The sequence below is a fragment of the Oculina patagonica genome, chromosome 12 (assembly GCF_052425735.1).
Source record: "Oculina patagonica isolate OP01 chromosome 12, crgOcupat, whole genome shotgun sequence".
Classification (NCBI taxonomy): Eukaryota; Metazoa; Cnidaria; class Anthozoa; order Scleractinia; family Oculinidae; genus Oculina; species Oculina patagonica.
In genome coordinates this window covers 7,102,616-7,123,809 of record NC_135769.1, presented here as the reverse complement: position 1 = coordinate 7,123,809, position 21,194 = coordinate 7,102,616, and the positions used below count along the sequence as shown (strand labels likewise).

The following is a 21,194-nucleotide window of genomic DNA, read 5'->3' as shown; positions in this document are numbered from 1 at the left end:
CAGGGTTTGATGAATACAACTACCGTGATTCCCTGTAGGCGCGCGCTATAGAGGGAATCGGGTATTGAGAACGCGCAGAAAAAGGAGCGAAACACAAAGTGACGTAATTTGAATTGTGAAGCGCGCGCAAACTTCAGAGGCTAATATCCATAGCAACAAGAACAGATGAAAAGAAACAAAATGCCCCAAAGGCAAGTTTGAAGAATTTTGAAAATGAATACTTTCTATGTAATCTGAGAACTTCTAACTGTTTCAACTCGGCTTCAAACTTAGCAGCTTAGTTTTTCCCAAGGAAAAAATTATATCAACTACCTTCGAAACTACGAAATTAGTCTGCTTACATGTTTTCTCTCCACGTCTCATTTGCTACCAATCTGTTGATTGTTCGTCAAAATTGTTTTCAGCGCGAAACGTAGTCACAGAAAATCCAAGAAACAAATCTTACCTTCCTCGCTGATGCTATTGCAAGCAGCCGTATGGCAAGTTACGCTGGTAACGAGAAAGCAAAAAAGCACAAACGTTTTCATTTTTCCCTTGTCGAAAGACATGATTCCAATCGTGTCGCGACTGATTCAGTCTGAAATAAAAACCTGACGCAATAATTGAAAATGTCGTCGATGACATTCTACCGCGCGCGCTGGCATGCCACGTGCGCGAGCAAGGATCTTGTCTTCGACAAATGAATACGAAGAGCCAAGAAATGCTTGAAGATTTTTATTTTTAATGTTGTAACCCATCCTGCACTTTCGATCGAGAAAGTCAAGACCATCGATGATAGATTGCTTCTTTGTGAGAGCGCGCAAAATTTCACAGAAACCTAGGAATGATTTTCATGTGCGTAAACTTTTTACAAATGCTTCGTGGAAATAACTTCAATATGTTTTTTAAATTTGGCGCCGAGTTGAGCGAGCGGGACCGGAAGGCCTTGACAGATTACCGACGTCTGACCGAAATTTGGCCGACATATTACCATGTATTACCGACGATAAACACTTCAAAATAACAAAGTTTCTAGCTGATTGCATGTGGATTTAAATAAACTAAACACTTCAACAAATGTCAGTTTATAGTAACTTATGCTCACCTTTTAGCTAAAATTGACAGGTTTGATTTTAAAAGGGACATTTTTGTTGAATTGCGCGAAAACAGTCTGAGATCATGTGAGCGCGGACAAATTGCTTGGAATAAGAAAGTTAAGTGTTCTTCGAGCCCGATATATAATATTTCTTTGAGTATTAATTGGTCTTCAAGTATCCTCAAGTTAATTCCTTGATCCAGGGCTTTTGACTTGGCTGTCTTCAAAAAGGCTAACAAATCTATGCAATTTACAAAGGAGTAATTTACATATGTCATCGCCAATTTTCTCAATACCTGCTTTATTTGGCATTGTTCCTAAAACACTGGGCACATTTACGACCCAACACGTTGGCTAATCCACGTACCAAAAAAACAAAAGTTCTGGCAATACCAGGCATTTTTCGTTTGCTCTGGACGATCAATTATCGTCCATCGAAAGAATATCTACAGTGATTGATTTTCGTGTTTCATTAAAACCGCATTAGCGCTAATTACAACGGCTTTCATAATGAAGTCTTTCACTTTATTTGGTTGTTCCACATGGCTGAGTTATAACACCAAGTCAAACATTGCTTTAGGGCTGCGTGGTTGTGCCATGAATCATTGTTATTGTGGAAGCTAAATTTGTTTGAATAGGAAGGCGTATAGCTGGTTTTGTTTGTTCTTGCGAGGGAGCGAATTTTCTGTTGCTGTGTTGCAATTTGTTTGTCTTGTTTACAAGGAAGTATTTCGGTACATTGGCAAGAACACTTCGGACTGACTAATGCAAGCAGTGAAGTATTTGAAAGCATTTGGCTCCATTTAAGTTAAACGATGCTATCAAATTTGTGATGTTGTTGGCATCATGCAAGAGGTTCTCAAGGACTTGAAAGGAAGCGGTTCAATAAAAGCAGGAGCTACACATGAATTGAGTGGCAAGGGACCCGAGGCAACATTTACGAGGACCAAAAATAACCGCGCACGGTTATTGCGAAGATGCACGTCACAGTGTCTTTTGTTAAACGAAAATCAAAAGGATAGCGACAGTGGGCGAACCAGACACGATTCAACCATTTCGTCTAGCAGTAGTGGCTTGTTATTTACAAGACCGCTATCGAGCTCGAATAAGAAGCAGGTTAAGCCATCACTATTCCCTCGTCCGAAATCAAGCCTTATGAGTGCAACCGGTGCTCCGAGAACCAAGCCGAGACGTGACTCTGATTCAGACAGGGCCGTTAAGAAAGCGAATTCAAAGCCCCTTTTGGCTAGAAGGTCGAGTTATTTTAGCTTACAGAGTCTTCGGCGTTCCATCTCAGTGGACGAGGCATCTGCGAAGCGTTTGACAAAGAGAGCTTCCCGCGAGGAGAAGGAAGGAAAATTCGGTCGCGGCTTTAAGGGAATGGTAACAGCGATAGATGAAGAAGAGAGAGAAGAAAAACGAAAGCTGGTGAGCTTGTGTTCCTGATAATCCCGTTTCTAAAGTAAAAAATAAAAATAGATTAATTTATAATGAAACCCTTGGCTAACTTCATTATTAAATCCTCCCGGTCCCTTTGGCTAGGGGAGGGGGGTTACGCTCTCTGATCAATCTAAAAATATTCATCTTCCAGACTATTAAAAAACATAGCTTTTATACAAAGTAACGAAATTCTAAGGCCCGGTTCAGACGCCGATCTTTTCATGAGCCGAACCTAATTCCTTGAATTAAGTACATGAAAAGATCGGCGTATGAATCAAATTAGAACAGCTATTTCAATTTGGAACGGCTCACCCGTTCTTCCCGCCTTGCTTGGCCGAGAATTTCGCCTGTGGAACGCCTTTGGAACGGCTTTAATTCAGACGCCGTACTTTTCATGTGCCGATCCTAATTCATAAATTATTATAATGTATTTTGCCAGCAGTGAACCTCAATTATTGGAACTGTATCAGGAACGGCCTCGGAACGGCCAAAAAGTACGGCGTCTGAATCAAGAGGCGTACTTTTGTCAATTTGGGTCGGTCCAAATTCGAATTGAGTTCGGCTCATGAAAAGTACGGCGTCTGAACCGGGCCTTAGATATCAAATAAGTTCGAGGTGGTTATTTTCATTATCCTAGCTATTTTTCAATCTTCTCATTTACAGCCCTTGCATTAGCGCCATTCCGTCGCCAGTCTGTTGAGTGTTTGCATTACTTTTTGGCAGGGTTTTTGTCTATGAAAGGTGAAATTAAGGAAGCTCTTTTGACAGTCTGTACATCTTTGTGTTAGATTTCCTTTACTGACCAATCAAACACGCCAGACAGAGACGTCAAAAGAGCCGACATATGCCAATCAGATGCACGGGTGGTTGTTTGCTTTATTGGCAGAAAAGTTTGGTGAAAAACAGAATAACAGAAAGATAGAGAAAAGTGGTCAGCAAACAATAACCACGTCAAATACGTATCAATCGATGCGTTTTTACTGTGAGTAAATATCACTGTCCAAATTTCTAGCAATTGTTCGACAATTGGTCACCAAATGACGTTGATGACGCAGAACTACCTTGCCCGTTTCGTGTCTCTGATTGGTTAACTCTTCCACGCGCGCGCTGGTACAAGCAGTAAAAAGTGGAATACGCGGTGGCTTAATGGTTAGTGCGCTGCACTCCGGATCGAGCGGTCCGGGTTCGAGCCCTGGCCAGGGCACTGCGTTGTGTTCTTGGGCAAGACACTTTACTCTCATAGTGCTTCTCTTCACCCAGGTGTATAAATGGGTACCGGCGAATTTTATGCTGCGGGGTAACCCTGCGATGGACTAGCATCCCATCCAGGGGAGAGTAGAAATACTCCTAGTCGCTTCATGCTACGGAAACCGGGATAAGCTCCGGCCTGATGGGCCACTAGGCTTGAACGCAGACTTAGCTACCTTACAACCAGTCACAGGGAAATTTTTAGCTTCATATTAATCTGAGACGTCGGTCTTGAGAGCTTGAGACCAGAACGTCTAAGCCTCACGCTAGCACTTTATAAACTTCTTTAAATCGATATTGACACTTGGTTTCCTTTTGTTATTCCTATTCAGGTTCTGGCAAGGTTTCGTCGTGCAGTTTACCTGATTCGTATTTTCAGTTCTCTCTGTCTCAGCATCAGGCGATATGCAGACCAGGATAAATCACGGCAGTATGATTTCTACTACATCAGAGACATGCTACCGGGAAACGACGATAAACCAACTCCGATTAAAGAAATGCCGATCACGTTTAATAAGCACCTTTTCTCCAGGGATAATACGGTAAACCATCTTTGTAATTTGTAAGTATACCTTATTATAGGAAGTTAATGCTTCATGAAATTAACGCGAATTTTTAAAAAAAATCGCGTTAATTTTTGTTAACGTTAATTTCGGCGCCGTTATTTAAGTAAAGCGTTATTTTCCGCGAACTTAATTTCCATTATTTTGGCCCCAATTTCTCGATACAGTCCAGACGTTCTTGACTCCTGGGAAAAAGCGAAATTTTAACAGGGTGGAAATCTGCCGGTATCACTGAAACTGTGAACAACGCTCGAAGCGGAAGCGGTCTGATTCCTTTGCTTAACTGACCCTTACGCTTAGGAAAAGTACCATGAACATTGTTTCCGTCTCGGCTTATACGCCTAGTGTTGAAATAAACTTGTTCTTGTTGTCTCAAATTTTTTTTCTTTCTTTGTGTGCGTCGCGTTAATTTTCTTCATTTTGAAATGTTAATCCCCTCTTTCGTGTTAATTTCCTTTAATTTATTGGGAAGAAATTTTTCCTACCCTTCGTGTAAATTTAAGTCGCGCTAATTTCAAATACCTTAAAAAGGGACGAAGTGACCATGCCCCTATTTCCCATGAAACTAGAGTCTAAGAACGTGATCTAGCTTTTTTTCTAATGTTACTTCGTTAATATTACTTCACAGCTTCACTTTCCCTTCTGGGCTCGCTTGATATGCGCCAAAAAGCCCGATGATAGAACCGAGGCTGAAATGAACAAGCTTGTAACTTTGCTGCGAGGAATGAAGAGTTTTGGAAAGTTTTCGCGCGAAGCACAACGAAACTTGTGTCAGACCATGACATACACCTGGTGAGAATTTTTGACTTTGGTGTAAGTGTTGTGTTATGCATTGAACTTTTCCGTAGAATACGCGAAATCAAACTGTAGTTAATAATTAACTTCGTACCATAAATGATCGAATAAACGCCTGGGCGTCGGTCAGCATAGACGTTTGTAAAACCCTGTCACGTGGCCTTTAGCCTGCGGCCGTTGGTAAAGGGAGGTCGCTAAGCAACATGACGTTTTCTGATGACGTTACAATTACACGTGACTTCTTTTTCAATGGGTATTTTTTGTTTGACCAAACCAGCTTTTTATTCTGTATTACAGCTTTGAACGTAGAAGGATCATCGTTCGGCAAGGTCATCCGGGATACTGTTTCTACTTTATAGTCTCGGGCTCAGTCTCCGTTACGATAACGCGGAAGGACTACAAGACGGGAGTTTACGTCACAAACACTGTGGACGTATTGGAGAAGAACGAAGCGTTTGGGGTAAAGTATCATTTACTTACTCCATAGTTATACAGTGCAAAATATTAAAAAAAAAATAAACGACAAAGTGATCCTTCCCGGAACAAAACAAAGATTGAAGTACCGTATTTATTCGATTAAGCGCCCTGGGCGCTTATTAAATTTTTGGACCTTGAGAGTGGGCGCTTATTCGAGGTGGGCGCTTATTCGAGGCTGGGCGCTTATTAAATTTTTGCGATTTTCAGCAAATAGTAAGTTTATTTTTGTAACAATACAATAAATAATAACAAAACGTAAAGATGTACCAAAGCAGAATTTTAACTGTTCATTGAAAGGTTCTGTAAAATACTAAGAAACCTCGGTCATAGGGGAAGTCTTCTTAGTAGTACTTAGTCAATTTCAATAATCAATGCTCCTCTTGTGCACTTCAGTTTTTTGTGGGGTGGGGGGTGGGCGCTTATTCGAGGCTGGGCGCTAGTTAACTTTTCCTACCTTCAGGGTGGGCGCTTATTCGAGGTGGGCGCTTATTCGAGGTTGGGCGCTTAATCGAATAAATACGGTATACAAAGAAAAGAATAAATAAAATTGCCCGATATATTTTGCTTTGTAAAACAAACCTTTTTATCTATGTCTGTTTGTTGGCAGTTCCAAACGAAATGTCGGGCAAATTTAAAGTAAAATCATCCTCGATTTTTGAATTGAATTGTATTGTATTGTATTGTATCGAATTGAAGAACATCCCTGCTATCCTATGTACCCTCGTTTTCCGTAAGGAAATAGTGAACTCCGCTATGCCTTGATTATTCGCTCACAGAAAATTGTAAATCATGAAGGGACCGTATTTAGTGACGTCACGCATCGCGAGGGTGATACGTTAAGTTAACGAATGTTTGAGGGTCTCAATGGGGTTAACCGTTAACCGTAAAACGGCCAAAAATTTAGCCGTTAGGCGTAAAAATTGGAAAATTTTAACCCTTAGCCGTAAAATATGTTAACCGTAAAAAATCGGTCAGTGATTATAAATACACCAAACTAGTTCACTTCATCGTCCCAGAATGGCCCTGAGACCTAAAATATGTTTTTCAATAATGGAAATTAATTTTTAACTTTTTAAAACAATGAAAATTAACTTTTAACTTCTGTTAACCGTTATGAAAATAAATTAGCCGTAAAAAAGCAAAAATTTTAACCGTTAACCGTAAAAGCCACCACCCCATTAAGACCCTCATGTTTCTCCCTATCATTGTAAATGCATACTTCAACGTGAAAAGAAAGAGAAACCAAAGTATAACCAGATGTTTAACAACGTCTCCCAACTCCTGCTGTAAGAAATGCACTAAGAACAGTTATGAGAATTTTTATTTTGACATTAATTGGCTATACTAACGATTGAGGTAACCCAACAAAATGCTAGGTACTCCGTAATGGTTTAGCGTCACATCCGAGACAAAGGGTACGAAGAAGCTTCAAGGTACCAATGGATCGTTAAACAGTCTTTGCGTTATAGGAAATCGCACTCATCTCAGAAGAAGCAAGACGAACGGCTACAATCATATGTCGTGAACGAGTCGAAGTTCTGGTGGTGAACAGGGAGACCATCTTGGAATATTGTCCTGACGTGTTTCAACGCGAATACGAAGAAAAACTCCGTGTTATGAGGTGAGACTTACCTAAGCACGTAATCGATTAGCACTTTAAGCCTCTGACCTATCGGGGGAGGGGCACACCTTTATATCTGTAAGCTACATGGTTATGCATATGTGCAATGTATCAGTATAGTGGAGCTATTAGTTTGAAATAGGGTGGAGATTTTAGTGGCTAGTGTAGAAGAGCTGAAATGGGCGGTGGAGAGGTGGGGGGGGGAGGGGGAGGGGAGGATATGGGACTTCTTAAACAGGGGCGAAAACTTAGTGAAGGGGCCCTTGCCTTAGGTTCTCGTTGGTATGGAATAGGGCTTTCATTGGTAGAGTTGGCAAAAAGATCGAAGAATCTTTTGATAACGGGCCTTGAGCAAGCAGTCAACTTCACCTCTTTTTGGCCCTATGAGCCTAGAGGCTTTGCAGTTTTAACATTTTTGTTTATTTTCAGGAGTCATTCTTTGTTTCATGGCTGGGGAGAAGACCTGTTACGACCCTTGAGCTTTCGTTCGCATATCAGAGAGGTATATAAGAGAACTTATAATAATTAAGGGAAAACCCCTTATTCAACTTGCAGTAAAAACGTTTTCAGTACCTTACGGATGATATTTTGTCGAATTGTAGGGCATCTTTATAAACTAGATTAAGGGAAGGGGGCGGGGTAGATATTTAGTGCGATTTTTGGAGGTCGTCCTTGTTGATGATCGATCAACAGTCCCGCGTTTTCTACACAATTGGACCTGATTTCTCAACGAACCTCCGATCAAACGAGACATCTGCACTGATATACTGTATTGCATACAGGTTTGACCTACCTCCAGCGGTTTTGTGAGGCAGCTTTTAAAAACGGCTGCAAATGGAACGTAGGTATGTCACGCCTTTTAGACATTCAGCTTTTTCTTTTTCTCTTTTTACAGTTTTCTTATGGGAAATTAGTCGACATAGATTCGACAGCCTCGGAGTCAATTTACTTTATAATCAAGGTAAGACGAGAAATAAGCAAGTCGTACTCTTTTACCAACGTACTTAACATCGATTGTGACAAGTAAAAGCAGACGGGGCGAGCTCCTTAAGTTTAGCCGCTGCGCTGAGCGACCCTAAAATCACTTCAAAAGGAGGATAACTAGCCTGCGAATACAGCCGCCTCTCATTCGCGTTCTTCGTTGCGGGACGCGAATGAGAGGCGGCTGTATTCGCAGGCTAGAGGATAACTCGATCCACCACGCTTTATTCTAGGTGCCAGCGGATTTCTTGCGTTGGTCTTGGACTACTCGTTTCGTTAATAATAGCAATAATCGTTCATTATTTAGTTTATTTCACCTCTGGTTGGTGGGGCTCATTAGGCCCTATCAAACATAAGCTAATGTGCCGATGCTTACGACCAATCCCGCTTCGGGCCCGAAGTGTTCTACCATATACCGCGCGCAAGAAAAAACCTCTGGTACCCAGAGAAATCACGCACCTATATTTCAATCAAACACGTTCAACTCTATACTGTAGCTAAATCAAATTACGACAGATATATGTTTCGTCTTATCCAACCACCAACGCGAAAACTTTTCATATTCTCCCCAAATGACGAATCGATCTTCACCTTTTATGATTTCTTTGCAGGGCAAAATAGAGATGTTACGGCGAGTTGATTTGCAGGCTGTTCTTAAATCTGACGTCATAATTAACTTATACGGGCAGCGACCCCTTCCTCGACCAATCGCAGCGCTTCCTCGCAAAAAAGGATCTAATACATGCTACATCAACGTGGGGTCATTACAACCAGGAGATTCTTGGGTAGGTTTGAAAGGCTCAAAATCGTTGGACGGGGTTATTGGTCTTTGTTTTAGAGCGATTCTCGATTGACAGTGTTAACACCAAGACCAAAGTAACCATTCTGGCTAATCACAAAGGACACAGACAATCCAGAAAACCAGTCAAATCTCGGAGCAAATACGTGTAGCCGGGCGTGAAGCGCGGAAAGAAAATGTGTGAGCGATGATTGGTTTTGGTTCTACTTCTGATTGGTCGACAAAATGGCACGAATTTTTTAAGCTTAGTAATGCAAAGCCAATGCAAACGCGAATTACTTTTGACATTCAAGTGAAAACCACTCTATACATTGTCAGGAGATTTTATTTTTAAAATGGGTCTTGAAACCATTCCGATGTGGGGAGCATTCTCGTCTCTAGAGGCCGCGATCATTTTGGTCAGCACCAAGAATTGTGCCCTCTGGCATCCTCGATTTTTCGTCAAATCTAAGTGGTGGACACATCATGATCAAAATATAAGGACGAGACAAGATAAATCAAGCACGAATCCTGATCAAACGATCGCGGCCTATGGGGACGAGAATGAGTGAAAAACTAACAATCTGGAAAGTTTTTGACTTTTTATGGAGTTTGGTATGTTATAACTGTGGATTTGTGGCTAGCGACGCATTGCCATGTATTCCAATTATAAGATCGATTGCTCACTTTTCTCTCTTAGGATCTAACAACACTTCAAGTTGGTGCTGTCGGCACAACAGGGCCGGGTAACATCCTAGTCAGCGCAGGAGTACGGGTGCTTAAAGTTCCCAAGAGGAGAGTCATTGAATTGAGTCCCAGGGGACATATGGAGGAATTTGAAGAAAACTTCTGCCCAAAACACAGGTTTGAATTGGACAGATGTATATCACCATTAGAGAATGATCGAGGGAAAAATGAACCACATTGTTAATAAGACAGGCCAGTTAAGGAACTTTAAAGATGATTTCCAGTCCGTACTGCGCAGACTCAGGGTTTGTTTTCATTTTTGTTTTGAATTCGTTGAAACGTTACACTTCGGTGATAGCGTACATGAAGTTTTTTAGTTCGCCATTACGGATCGTTTCGTTCAAGAATTCACGATGAGCTAAAACGTCCGTTTAAAATACCGTCGAGCTTCTTTTACTCGTTATTATTGTTTTGCAAGGATATCTGGCGTTAATAATGAAGAAAAAGGGTAAGTTTTGTCCCGGAATTTTTATATTTGCTAGTAAACATTCTTCTGTTTGTGAGGCTCACAAACATTGCAGGCGGAGATTGCGCAGCACGGGCTGGAAATCATCTTGAAGGGACAAAATACAAGAACTTTTAAAAAGACGCATGGAAACTTATAAATAGTGGTCCAGTTTTGTTAAAAACTACTATGCCGGTGTACTGAGGCTATAAACAAGTGATACTATTGCGGTGCTACCAGGAACTTTAGATCTCAACTTGAGAAAGTAAGGCTGACTTTTTCAAGTTCTGCCCTTGTGACCTGGAAAAACAGCTAAAAACTAATAACGGCTCCCCACTTCCTTCAACAACAATTTACCTTATATCTTCATGAGAAGTATATAATCTAGATCATGTACTTCTGTCTTCATTTTGATGTTCTAGGCGCATTTCGTGTACGAGCGAGAGTACTTCGCCAATTTTAGTACTTGTACTGAAAAGCAGAAAAATCCCCGTGACAGTATCCCTTTAATGAGTGAAAGAGGTTTGAAGTAGTTTGCAATGTTCAACAATAAGCGAAAATAAACCCGGGCGTTTGATTCATTAGCTTAGTTGTTTTAACTTGCCTTGTCTCGTTTTTCCTTGTTCCTGAAAAGGTGAAAAATGAGGTTTTTAGAAGAAAGAAAACAAAAAAAATTAGACACAAAAGAAGAAATTCTTTCTCCTGGGTCTCCTGGCTCGACGCTCAAAACCAAAGAACGTCTGGTCTAGTCGCCATCTTTGATTTGAACGATGAAAGAGCCTGGGGATAAGATTGCCAAAAACCATGGAAGTGGTTAAATTCAGATGCTATTGTTTAACAGCCATAATTGCCCCCGCAGGGCTTTCGCCCAGAGGCGAAAGCCCGAGGAGGCATACATTGTAGCTTGCGCGTATATATAGAGAATGTACTTACAGTCGAAATATACGGTATGTATACCAGAAAAAATCTCGATTTGCTCGAAAAAGGCCGCGAGGAATCTAGGGTAATGATGACGTTTTGCCGCAAAGCATCTTTGGGTAATGATGACGTATAAGCAGAAGATTATCGAAGGAGTTATGGGTATTATGACGTCACGATAACGGGGGGTAGCGGTAAATGAAAATCCCTATCTTAGGTTAGAACGGTATTTAAAAGACTGATGCGTGTTTTGGTATTTCTCGCACGTTCATTACTCCGATATTTGGCTTTCGCGTGTTCACAGATTTGTTCGAGTGGTTTCTCTGCTTTGGTTGTGTTAAGTGATATTTGAAGCAGTTGTTAGTAATACGTCAAAAGATTTCAAGCAATTGGTTTCGTGTTCTTGGCTACGTGTGTTCCAAGAGCTGGTTCGAGCGTTAAGGTTTGCTCTCGGGGGTAATTCGTTTCGCTAACAAAAACTGTCAGATTATTTGATCCAAAAAGTGGTTTGAACAAGGATCAAAAATTGTCTTCTCGAATCTTTGAATGTGCCATATTTTGTCACTCGTGGAATTTTTAGGCTTTTTGAACTGGCAATTATTGTAAGTTAATTGTGAATGTTATAACCCCGGGAATAATCTTGCGTGTTGTCACCACGAATAATGTGTTATGTGTTATTTCCGCTAGGTGTTATTTCCGCGCGTTAGGTAATATATTCGACTTGAATTTGTGAATATTTTTAGGACGCAATGGTGTCACACAACAAGAAATTCCGCAGCAAAAAGACAAAACAATGTCTTGACGTACATGGCACAGTAAAAAAGAAGCCTTATTTTAAAGGCCACAAAAAGATTCCACTAATCCTAGATTATTGCTGTAAAACAAATTATAAAAAGGCGGGGGCTGCTTTATAGTGAGAACTATTACTAGTATAAAATTTGAGCTATTAAGTCAACTTGGTAAGTATCAATATTCATTTTCTCCCAGATTCAAGTATTTCGTTTTCTCTTTTTCAATAGATGTCTTACAGATGAGGAGCTGTATCGAGATTACCTAGCGGCCGAGGAGTGGCTAGACTACAGAAAGAAAGTTGTACGGAATGTTATGGACTCAAAAGCAGGACGCTTTATTGCGCATGTGTCAGCTACAGAAAAGGGCTCCTCAGGTTGGACGGCGAGGGCTGGGAGCCAACAAGGAACGTGAAAGCAATGACGAAAGCAATATTATGGTCGATACTGCGCGGTACCCTTGTACAGCCAGCCGACAACATACGAAATAGGTTTCTGTGCGACATTCGCGATAATCAGATGATCTAATAATGGTAGAATCACGCCCTGCCGAAACTTTTCTTGTCATTTCCAATATGGAAATGGCTGTCTTAACTTCTTTCTTGTTGAGCTTTGTGAAAGTAAACAAGGATGTCAAAATCATTTAAGACGGCTATCACAGTTTTTAGGGCGACGCGTAATGGATTGTACCCTGGAAGTTTGTCATTTAAAATGAAAATAAGCAAAATTCCCTTTCCTCTTAAACGTTGTGGCAAAGTCGGATGGCTCCACATCGACATTGTGTTAGGGGTGGGGAGGGTGAGGTGAAAGAACATTTGTTGCCGAAAAGTAAATTGTCCCAATACTTTTGATTTGGATTGTAGTTCTACTGGTTTTGTGGCTCCTTCTTCGTGTAGAAGCACAGAACACGTCACAATAGAATACTGCATCGCAAACCTTTTGTTTTTATTATATTCCTCGTTCTTTTGTCCTTTTGTTCTCTATTGTTATAGGTGAACTGTGTCTTCTACACGAAGTAAGAGCCGGTTTTGTCGACAGCATCTCAACAACGAACGTTCTATCTAAAATTTATTTTCACATGTTACAAATAAACTTACAACAAATAGTAAACTACGCAAATAAAATTATCGTCAAAATGCTGGTTTGTTGAACATTTTTCACCAATTTTCGTAGGAAATAAACCACGATTTTCGTTTTTTTTTTTTCTAGTTAAACGTTACAGAACTGCTTGAGCGTTACTGCTTTTTTCATTTCTTGTCCAATCAAAGAGCTTGTAAGCCCTTTGATTGACAGTTGAAAACCAACAAAAAGAGAGTAATCAGAATATTTTAGAGAGTGGCAACAGAGGTCGTTCGCCGGTATAGTTTACTAGAAAATCTTAACAAACAAGCAAAAAACAAAACAAAAATTGACAAAAAACTTTCTTATTAAAAGGACTTCATTTAGTCAAAGAAAGGCCACTTAAAAGGCGATACGTTCTACTCGTATAAGTTCTACTTTTTGTTTTTTAAGAGTTCCATGATCCTTGTCAAATTCTTGTCTTTGGCAATATCAAAAACAGTTTTCCCTGTTTCGTCTTCTATTTTTGGGTCAGCGCCCTGTTGACAAAGGAAAAGCAGAAAGTCATTAGAAGAAGAAAGATGTTTGCAGTGAAATTTTCCTTACATTTTTCAAAGTACAGTCGACTCCCGAACTCGAACCCTCGGCGCTAACCCCCCCGGGGGGGGGGGTACTCCCTATAATGGCCTATACGGGGAGGCTCCGCCCGAAAGGGGTACCTTTTTTCAGGCTTCAGGTATATAAAAGGGTAGGGATTTCACGAGTTTAAGTATATGAAAGGGTATGGAAATCACGGTCATTTGGCTATTTAAAAAGGCCTTTAATTAAAATATTTCGAACAGAGGCAATTTATGGCTGTATTATTTTAATTTATTAAGCGCTACATAAAAATGACAAAAAAAACGTCGTATTTTAAGTCCACGCCATGTCTCTTAGGTATATGAAAGGGGTACCTTTTTCAGTTAAAGGTATACGAAAGGGGTACAATTTCTGTCAAAAATGGTATATAAAAGGGTAAGGGGTTAGAACCTGGGGCGGAGCCTCCCCGTATAAAACTTTTTTGAGTACCCCCCCCCCCCGGGGGCGCTAACTCGAACCAAAATCGATTTCCTCTGGATTTCCGTTATACATTTACTGTAATTTTTCCCTCGGTAACTCGAACCCTCGATAACTCGAATCTCCCGCTAACTCGAACCAACTTTCGTTTTCCTTCAGGTCATTTTCTATATAATTTTACCCTCAATACATGACAAGTCAAAACAAACGGCGTGCTGTAGTCCAAAACATCGAAAATTTTTTGAAATAAACGTACACGAGTTAAAACGCCCCTCAAAACACGAACTGTGCCACGCCATACAGACGTTCAGTTCCTTTGTGGAGGCCCGGGTAAAAATGTAAAAATTTGTGGAGGTTGATAGCGATTCTTCCAAATCCGACCTTAGAAAACTTTAAAGGATTATCGCCAGGGTGAGTTAACTGACTATTTCTCGAAAAGTAAATCGCATAAACTCTGTAGCAGTAGCCTATAGCACTAGCGTTGCTATCTTTGAAACCTGCAAAGGTCGCAGCTATTAAATTTGCTTTGTTTTACGTTACGTTCTGATGTATACCTGACAGTTATTTAGAGAAATGTTGTTCCTTTCTCTTTCGGCTTATCTATACTCTAATTAAAATTGTTTATTTAAAATGTACACTGGTCTACACTGTTCTATGAATAGAAAATCAGTAAACACCCTTTTTTCCTTATTTCCGGTAATTTGTTTTCAACTCCCGATAACTCGAACCATTTTCAATTTCCCTTGGAGGTTCGAGTTATCGGGAGTCAACTGTATTTTCTATAATTCACTTTGGGACATTTGAGACCTACATACTAAAACTTTTACGGGTGGCCTAATAGTTAGCTCACTGGACTCCAGAGCGAAGGGTCTGGGTTCTAGCCCTGGCCGGGGTCACAACTAAGACAGTTCACTCTCTGTAAAAATTGGCGGGAAAAAAGCTTCATCGAGAATACCCCCAAAAGCCGCACCCCCCACTCCTTCTTCAAATCTCAGACGCAACCCCCCCCCCCCCGAATATGTCTATGGGCTTATATCTAATTAATATTATAGCTCTAAAATGATTTATTACTTAAGCCACTTGCTTTTCTCGACATCACTGAAATTTTCGCCGAAAATGCAAGAATTTCGTGTGTAAGGAAGCTCGAGCGCTCACATTTATTCTAAACGCTCGGGACATTATATGCAGTCTTACTCCAAGTACAATTGCTACACATTTTTCCTAAACGTTTGGGAAATTATGTACTACCCCTCACTTACTTCTTCCAAGAGGAAGGCTACTGTAGCAAAATGATCTTTGTCAGCGGCAGCCATGAGTGGAGTCATGCCGTCTATATCTTGGTACTGGAACAGAAAAGAAATAAATTAATGACATACCGTAGAATTCCGGTTATAAGCCCTGGGCTTATACAACTTCGTAAGGGGTTTTCAGTGGGCTTATAAGCGGAGGGGGCTTATATCCGGGAGGGCTTATAAGCGGAATGAAAAAAACGTTTCGAAACGAACCACGGGAGTGTTGATGGAAATACGTTTTTTTAGTTAAAAACGCATAATAAAGTAACATTTAGCCCTATTTAGTACTGTCGTCCGGTAGAGGGGGGCTTATATCCGGGGGGGCTTATAATCGGATGTATTTTTTGTTTCCATAATGATGGGCCTATAACCGGGGGGGCTTATAACCGGATTTTTACGGTATTACCTGAGTGCATGACAGTCGGGGGAATAAGTGCTAGTAGTTTTGGCAAATATTTGTTGAGGCACTCGAAGAGTTTCCGAATTATTTCATCCAATCAAAAACTAGCGCGAGCGCGAACACCGTGAGCACTTGCGAAAGCAATCGTTCGAACAAATATGTCATGTTGCTTAGCAACTTATCGGACGAACATCGCGGGTTTAGTTCGGTCACGGAGGCGGGGTTTCGTCATTAACCTCGAACATTTCCCCCTAACTGATGAATGGAAATGAATGCGAGGAAATGCTTCTTTTTTAACATATTGACTGGAATATTTTCATTTCACCGCGGTTTATTTGCGATATTTCTACCTAGGGATAAGTGAACGGCACCGAATTTAGAACAGACACGATTTATTGTTAAAGAGATCGTGTGGATCACATCACGTGATACTTAACTGAATGTGACTGGGTTACCTGACAACCCTATTCTTGCAATACTCTACTAGTACTAACTATGTTGCAATGCATTGTGAAAGCGAGGGGAATCGAAAATACAAGATGGCGGCGTGAATCCTAGAACTGTTTGAAGAGCAAACATAGCACAAATAGCACGTTTAAAGTATTTTAGGTTTTAACCCTTTGACACCCAAATTTTCCCAAAAAAACGCTTTTTTTAGCCGCTAAACTGAAATTTTGGTACTACGGTCTTGAATTTACCTCAACTTTGCTAAAGAAGATCTTTTTTACACTTCAGCAACATTTTGATAAAGATTCTGTGTAAAAACGCACCATATTTTACTTTGGTGCATGCGCATAAGCCAAAATTTGAACCGTTCCAAATTTTTTTTTTTTGCCCCTTTTGCTTCCTTTTTTTTCTGCCTTCTTATTCTCCTTACTTTAAGTTTCTACTCTTCATATCCTTTCTTTTGGCCAAAAAAGTTTTGACGTTATCATTGGAAAACACTGAAAAGGGGACCTTGACCAATTACAGGTGTACTGGCCTGTTTAAGCAACGATTTTGCACCAAAAATGGATTGTGGTTTTCTTTGATTAGCTCCGTCAGAATCAGAATGCAACCGATATTCAAAATGAACAGTCCTGTAGAAAGGTCGATCCAAGCTCTGTCAGATTCTTATCACGAAACACCACTGACGTGCTTATTGATGACGTCACAAGTGAATAAATGACTGCACCTCCAAATAGCGCCTGAATGCGCGTTTAGGAGTGAAAGGGTTAAGGAAGCGTCACTAATGCTCAAAGAGGAGAATAGGAAAAGGGCAAATTCCTTTTTTTGACGCATACTTGTACGATTTTAACATTTTCGACGATCTTTCCCCTTCTTTTTCACCAATTGCTGAAAAAGGCCTGTATATTGTCTCAATTGAGTTTTATCATCAGGCAAATTAGAGGTTGCATCACACTTGTCTGACTCTAATTAACCCGAGATGTATTTTTGTCGATGAACTGCTATTTTGAGACTCAGTCTGCGACAAAATAAAATGCTTAGTTGTGGAAAGGTTAGATGGTAATATTTTGTACAAAATTGTTTGAAACAAAATGCACTTAATTGAAAGCAAAAATACTGCTAATACTGGCCAATATTGTCCTATGAGAACACTTGTCTACGTTCATACTGCACGGAAATTCGTTCTGATTATTCTGTTACTTTAGAGCAAACCACACCCAAAGTAGGTGTGTGGTTCGACTGAATCACGCGTTTACGTCTCAGCAAATCAAGTACCGTAGTCTTCTGTATCAATGGTTTTCGCCAGGGGTCAAACAAATTGCACTCACGGATTAATGGTTTAGACAAAGACAAGACTATCCTGCTTTATATATCAAGGTAGTATCTTTGAGGACCTTGAGGGGGTGGTCTGTTAACAACTGGATTAATTTCCGAGACGCTTTTCAGATCAACTCAGCTAAAAAAAGATTTGAAATTTTTAGTTTGCCATGACCCAAGCAATTAAAACATGACTAGCCCATTATCAGTTGTTTGCAGCTCATAAAGGCCCGACAAAGCCCGCCAGCAACCTAAGCCAAGCTCTGAGACGTCTGTAATTAGAAGATTATAATCAGACATTATACTGCCATTAGCTACACAAGAAACAATCCCTTACGTCTATGATGGCCATATTTTCCAACAGAAACCTAACGATCGGAACTTTGCCTGCATCTGCGGCGTAATGGAGTGCGTTGCGTCCGTGTCTTACTTCAGCGTTAATTTCAGTTCCCTACAAAACAACGAGTGAAACTGTTACAGAAATAAATGCAAGGGGGTGGAAGGGTGGGGTAACGAGGCCGGTGGGGGGAGTCCTTGAATAACCTTTTGTTAAAAAAGAACGAGTTTCCGAGAGCCTACAGTCGGTGATAAATCACTTCTGCAAAGAATACACACCCCCCCCCCTCCCCTTACACGACACTAAATGAAACTCTGTATCCATCACTCTAACACATATTGTAAACAGTTTACGTCTTTCCAGAGAGCTCAACAGATTTCATTCTAAACAATACTTACTAGCTCGGCCAGTTATCAGTCTCGTTCAACTGCTGAAATATTTCGAGTAAACTGTTAAAAATTTTGGGTTCATGCAAGTTCTTTTATCGTCGTGTCGCACTCCTAGACTTTAAATACAGTAGCTTAATGTAGTTTTACACAGCAAACATCCCTAATTTAAGAGCATTAGCAAACAGAGGCAAGCGCCAATGTGAGCCGTAACAACTTTGCCGCGTCTATTCCGACTTGGTTCTCGCAGTTTGAACAACAGATGCAATACTTACTGGTCTTTTAAGGTGCTTTTCTACGTAGGCCAAGTCCCCAGACTGGATAGCTAGTATAAACGTTTCACTGGCGCTCATGATGCTAAAAATTGTTAAAAAGCGTCGAAAAGTTCTTCTGGGCACCGTCGGATGTCGGCGAACTAACTAACAGATATATTCACGTACGGCGTTCTAAGTGAGATTGTTTGCAGCGCTATTTATTAAATTCTTTAAGCACAGGTCATGCATGCCACGAAAAGCACTCAGCCATACAATTTTGATTGAATGTCAAGATAAAGGATCGCATTGTAAACTTTTTTGTTTTTCTTTTATGGCGGACAGGACATTAATGAGTTTTGTTTCCTCGCGTGTAAACAAATAAATATCACAGAGGTATGAATATATAGAGGGACGATTCCTTGTGATGAAGTGAATTTGTTCATTGGGACATGAAATAAATCTGTTATTTACTGACAAGGCGTCGAGTGAAGATCATTAGAACGTTTATTAACGAACACAGGGTGAGTCCAAGATAGCTTATCTAATGTCACGTCGCTTTGCTGTTTCTTTTGTGACGTCACGACGCCTTGCAGTTGGGAAAAAATTTCCTTGAAAGGCTATATGATAAGCGCTACAGAATAGATTCGAGTCAGTCAGGCCCAATATGGTAAAATAACTTTTAATATTATACTTAGAGGTCCAGACATCAAAAACATTGCATGAGCGAGAATTAAGAAGGTGGAGTCCGACAAAAGCGTATATACGTCACCAGAATGATACCGAAAGTTAAGCAGTTTATACCTTTTAAGACAGCTCTGTCACGAAATTTTTCTTTGCAATGTAAAAATTGCATTGCCATAGAAGGAAACCTTTTGGTATAGAAACACTACTGATTAGGTTGGTAAAGATTGAGTTGGATGTACATTATGAACGAACATGTTGAAAAATTTAGGCTCAATTTTTCAAGACGTGCTGTCGGTCACATCGCCCCTTTACGTCTCTGCATATTTGTGTACAGTTTTGCTTTTACAGAGGTTTCAAAAATTTTCTATATGTAGATATCCCTCTTTCAAATCTCAAGAATTTAAAGACTTAAAACGATATCTACAATCAAGACAAATCTTAAGTATTTGATGTATACTTCCTTTTCATAACATCTGTAACAAGTGTCTAATCTCAAGGCAGTGATAGTCTACTCTCAGAGCTCGACTGAGTTTTGCTAGCTAGAATGTATGGGTGATATTCTACGTCCCCAGGTCTGCTCCCCAGATTTGAAGGTTCACGTCTTTCTTTTGCATAAATACAGCGCTTAAAATTACGCTTGATTGGGAGTAGTATCTTATTTTTCCGCCATGAACTTCAGGGTGAAATTAGGAACCCGATATATAATTGGACTTTCAACATGCTGGCACACATTTTATATATCACCGGGAATCTGACAGAAGGAAAGATATGCCCAAAAGATTTCCAAATGTATCTGATACTTTTTAATAGCTTTTAGTGTTAAGTTTAAGTCGACCGGCAAAAAAAGAGTCCGTCATGAAAATTTTCGCGTACGTATGATTGTAGTACAAGTGGACTTGGTTGACGCAGATCTTCTTTAAGTGTCATAGCATAAAAAGAAATTTTCCAAACAAATGATTGTTATTGAAATTTAATTATCGTTCTGATCTGACTTGCTTATCAGCTAAAACCCAAATTTAATTTAAACTGGCTAATTGGACACACACGGTAAAATTCCGAAAACAAGCCCCCCACCCCCAAAAAATAATTTCCCTAAACCTCAGACCCAAATGAGCACACCCGAATATAAACCCATGGGCCATACTCAGTGATGGCTCTATAGAAAGATAATATATTACGATTGTAAGCCCCCTTTGTACAGCTTGTTTGGTAATTTACGTTGTTAGAGAATGCTCAGAAGGACTACAAGACTTGTTTCGAGTGTTATAGCGTTTAGAGAGTTTGGTGAGGGTGCGGGGGTCCAAGACTGTTCCAAAAATGCTTGGCAGGTTTTCATTTTTGGAGCAATTTTTTTTCGTCCTAGCAACTTTTTGTTTTCTGAGCAGTTTCTAGACCGAAATTTCCGATGACTCTCCGACTGTTGTTTTCGAACTTTTCCGAGGATAAACGAAGTTTCCCGAAGACTTCCAAGGAAGTTTCGAAGATGTTTGAACTCAGTTACGAGCAACAGCCACCCTGCCCCCCCCCCCCCCCCCCACCCCCCCCCCCCCCCCTGCTCCGCCGCCTATGAAATAGAAACCCAATTGAAACTCAAGTGCAAATTTACACCCGAAATACAAGCCCTTCCCGAAAAAAAGGAGAGAAAATAAGCACGCCTGAAATGGTCGTTGAGCAAATAATAACCCAAGGGATAACTCCTCTGAAGTGTTCAAACGAAGTATGTTACCGCAGGAACGTGATGAAGAACAAACCGTTCAACAATTCTCCTTGTGTGACGACATTTTCACGTGAAAACACAGGGCATGGATAAGACGTTTGTAGTATTCCCACGAAATTGTTGCTGGGACATAATGCAAGGTTGTTCTGCGGTGCTCAAAACCTTCACCTTATAGATAAGTACTTGATTTTCCATAGTTTTTTTCAGACCTAACCTCTGAAATTCGTTCCCTATTTATGAGCAAAAGCAATCTCTTTTCGCACTTAAATGAGAACCCGTTTATATTTCGGAAGGGGCACTGTGAAAGTAATCTTGTTCCCAGTTCCGGAAACAAGGTAACAGTGATAGAAAAGTGTCTTGCTGCAAAAA

General features: G+C 40.4%; 3 protein-coding genes across 4 annotated transcripts in view; 1 reads left to right on the top strand and 2 right to left on the bottom strand.

Annotated features, from left to right (window-relative positions):
* The window catches only part of LOC144633102 (uncharacterized), a 6,129-nt gene extending 5,547 nt beyond the window's left edge, over nucleotides 1–582 (bottom strand). The window contains exon 1 of the mRNA XM_078491895.1: nucleotides 446–582. Within this exon, the coding sequence (XP_078348021.1) occupies nucleotides 446–548 (103 nt within the window). The 5' untranslated portion in view covers nucleotides 549–582. The remainder of the gene's footprint in view (nucleotides 1–445) is intronic.
* Nucleotides 583–1,667: 1,085 nt separating this feature from the next.
* On the top strand, nucleotides 1,668–13,028 carry LOC144631297 (uncharacterized). Of its 2 annotated transcripts, XR_013566709.1 has the most exons (11): nucleotides 1,668–2,503; nucleotides 4,096–4,305; nucleotides 4,955–5,118; nucleotides 5,419–5,581; nucleotides 7,068–7,219; nucleotides 7,649–7,721; nucleotides 8,115–8,180; nucleotides 8,812–8,985; nucleotides 9,679–9,842; nucleotides 12,108–12,738; nucleotides 12,893–13,028. XR_013566709.1 is itself a non-coding variant. In XM_078489706.1 (10 exons), exons 1-10 carry the CDS (start codon nucleotides 1,922–1,924, stop codon nucleotides 12,289–12,291), a joined length of 1,932 nt encoding a protein of 643 aa, XP_078345832.1. In that variant the 5' UTR covers nucleotides 1,668–1,921; the 3' UTR covers nucleotides 12,292–12,774. The 2 variants fall into 2 exon arrangements, 1 of the variants encoding a protein (XP_078345832.1); XM_078489706.1 differs by lacking the exon at nucleotides 12,893–13,028 and having other exon boundaries at nucleotides 12,108–12,774.
* LOC144631324 (myotrophin homolog) lies at nucleotides 12,930–18,658 on the bottom strand. Its single transcript, XM_078489734.1, has 4 exons — nucleotides 18,446–18,658; nucleotides 17,785–17,898; nucleotides 15,251–15,334; nucleotides 12,930–13,474 (listed from the first exon to the last, which is right to left on the bottom strand). Exons 1-4 carry the CDS (start codon nucleotides 18,521–18,523, stop codon nucleotides 13,370–13,372), a joined length of 381 nt encoding a protein of 126 aa, XP_078345860.1. The 5' UTR covers nucleotides 18,524–18,658; the 3' UTR covers nucleotides 12,930–13,369.
* Between the last annotated feature and the right edge of the window lie 2,536 nt (nucleotides 18,659–21,194).

What these genes read in the sequence shown, in the direction of transcription:
- LOC144631297 (XM_078489706.1), top strand. Translation starts at nt 1,922, where the DNA reads ATGCAAGAGGTTCTCAAGGACTTGAAAGGAAGCGGTTCAATAAAAGCA. An exon ending in CAGACCATGACATACACCTG is followed by an intron (nt 5,119 to 5,418) that starts GTGAGAATTTTT and finishes TCTGTATTACAG; the next exon opens with CTTTGAACGTAGAAGGATCA. An exon ending in AACTTCTGCCCAAAACACAG is followed by an intron (nt 9,843 to 12,107) that starts GTTTGAATTGGA and finishes CTTTTTCAATAG; the next exon opens with ATGTCTTACAGATGAGGAGC.
- LOC144631324 (XM_078489734.1), bottom strand. Translation starts at nt 18,523, where the DNA reads ATGAGCGCCAGTGAAACGTTTATACTAGCTATCCAGTCTGGGGACTTG. An exon ending in AAAAGCACCTTAAAAGACCA is followed by an intron (nt 17,899 to 18,445) that starts GTAAGTATTGCA and finishes GTTGTTTTGTAG; the next exon opens with GGAACTGAAATTAACGCTGA. An exon ending in AAAATATGGCCATCATAGAC is followed by an intron (nt 15,335 to 17,784) that starts GTAAGGGATTGT and finishes TTTCTGTTCCAG; the next exon opens with TACCAAGATATAGACGGCAT.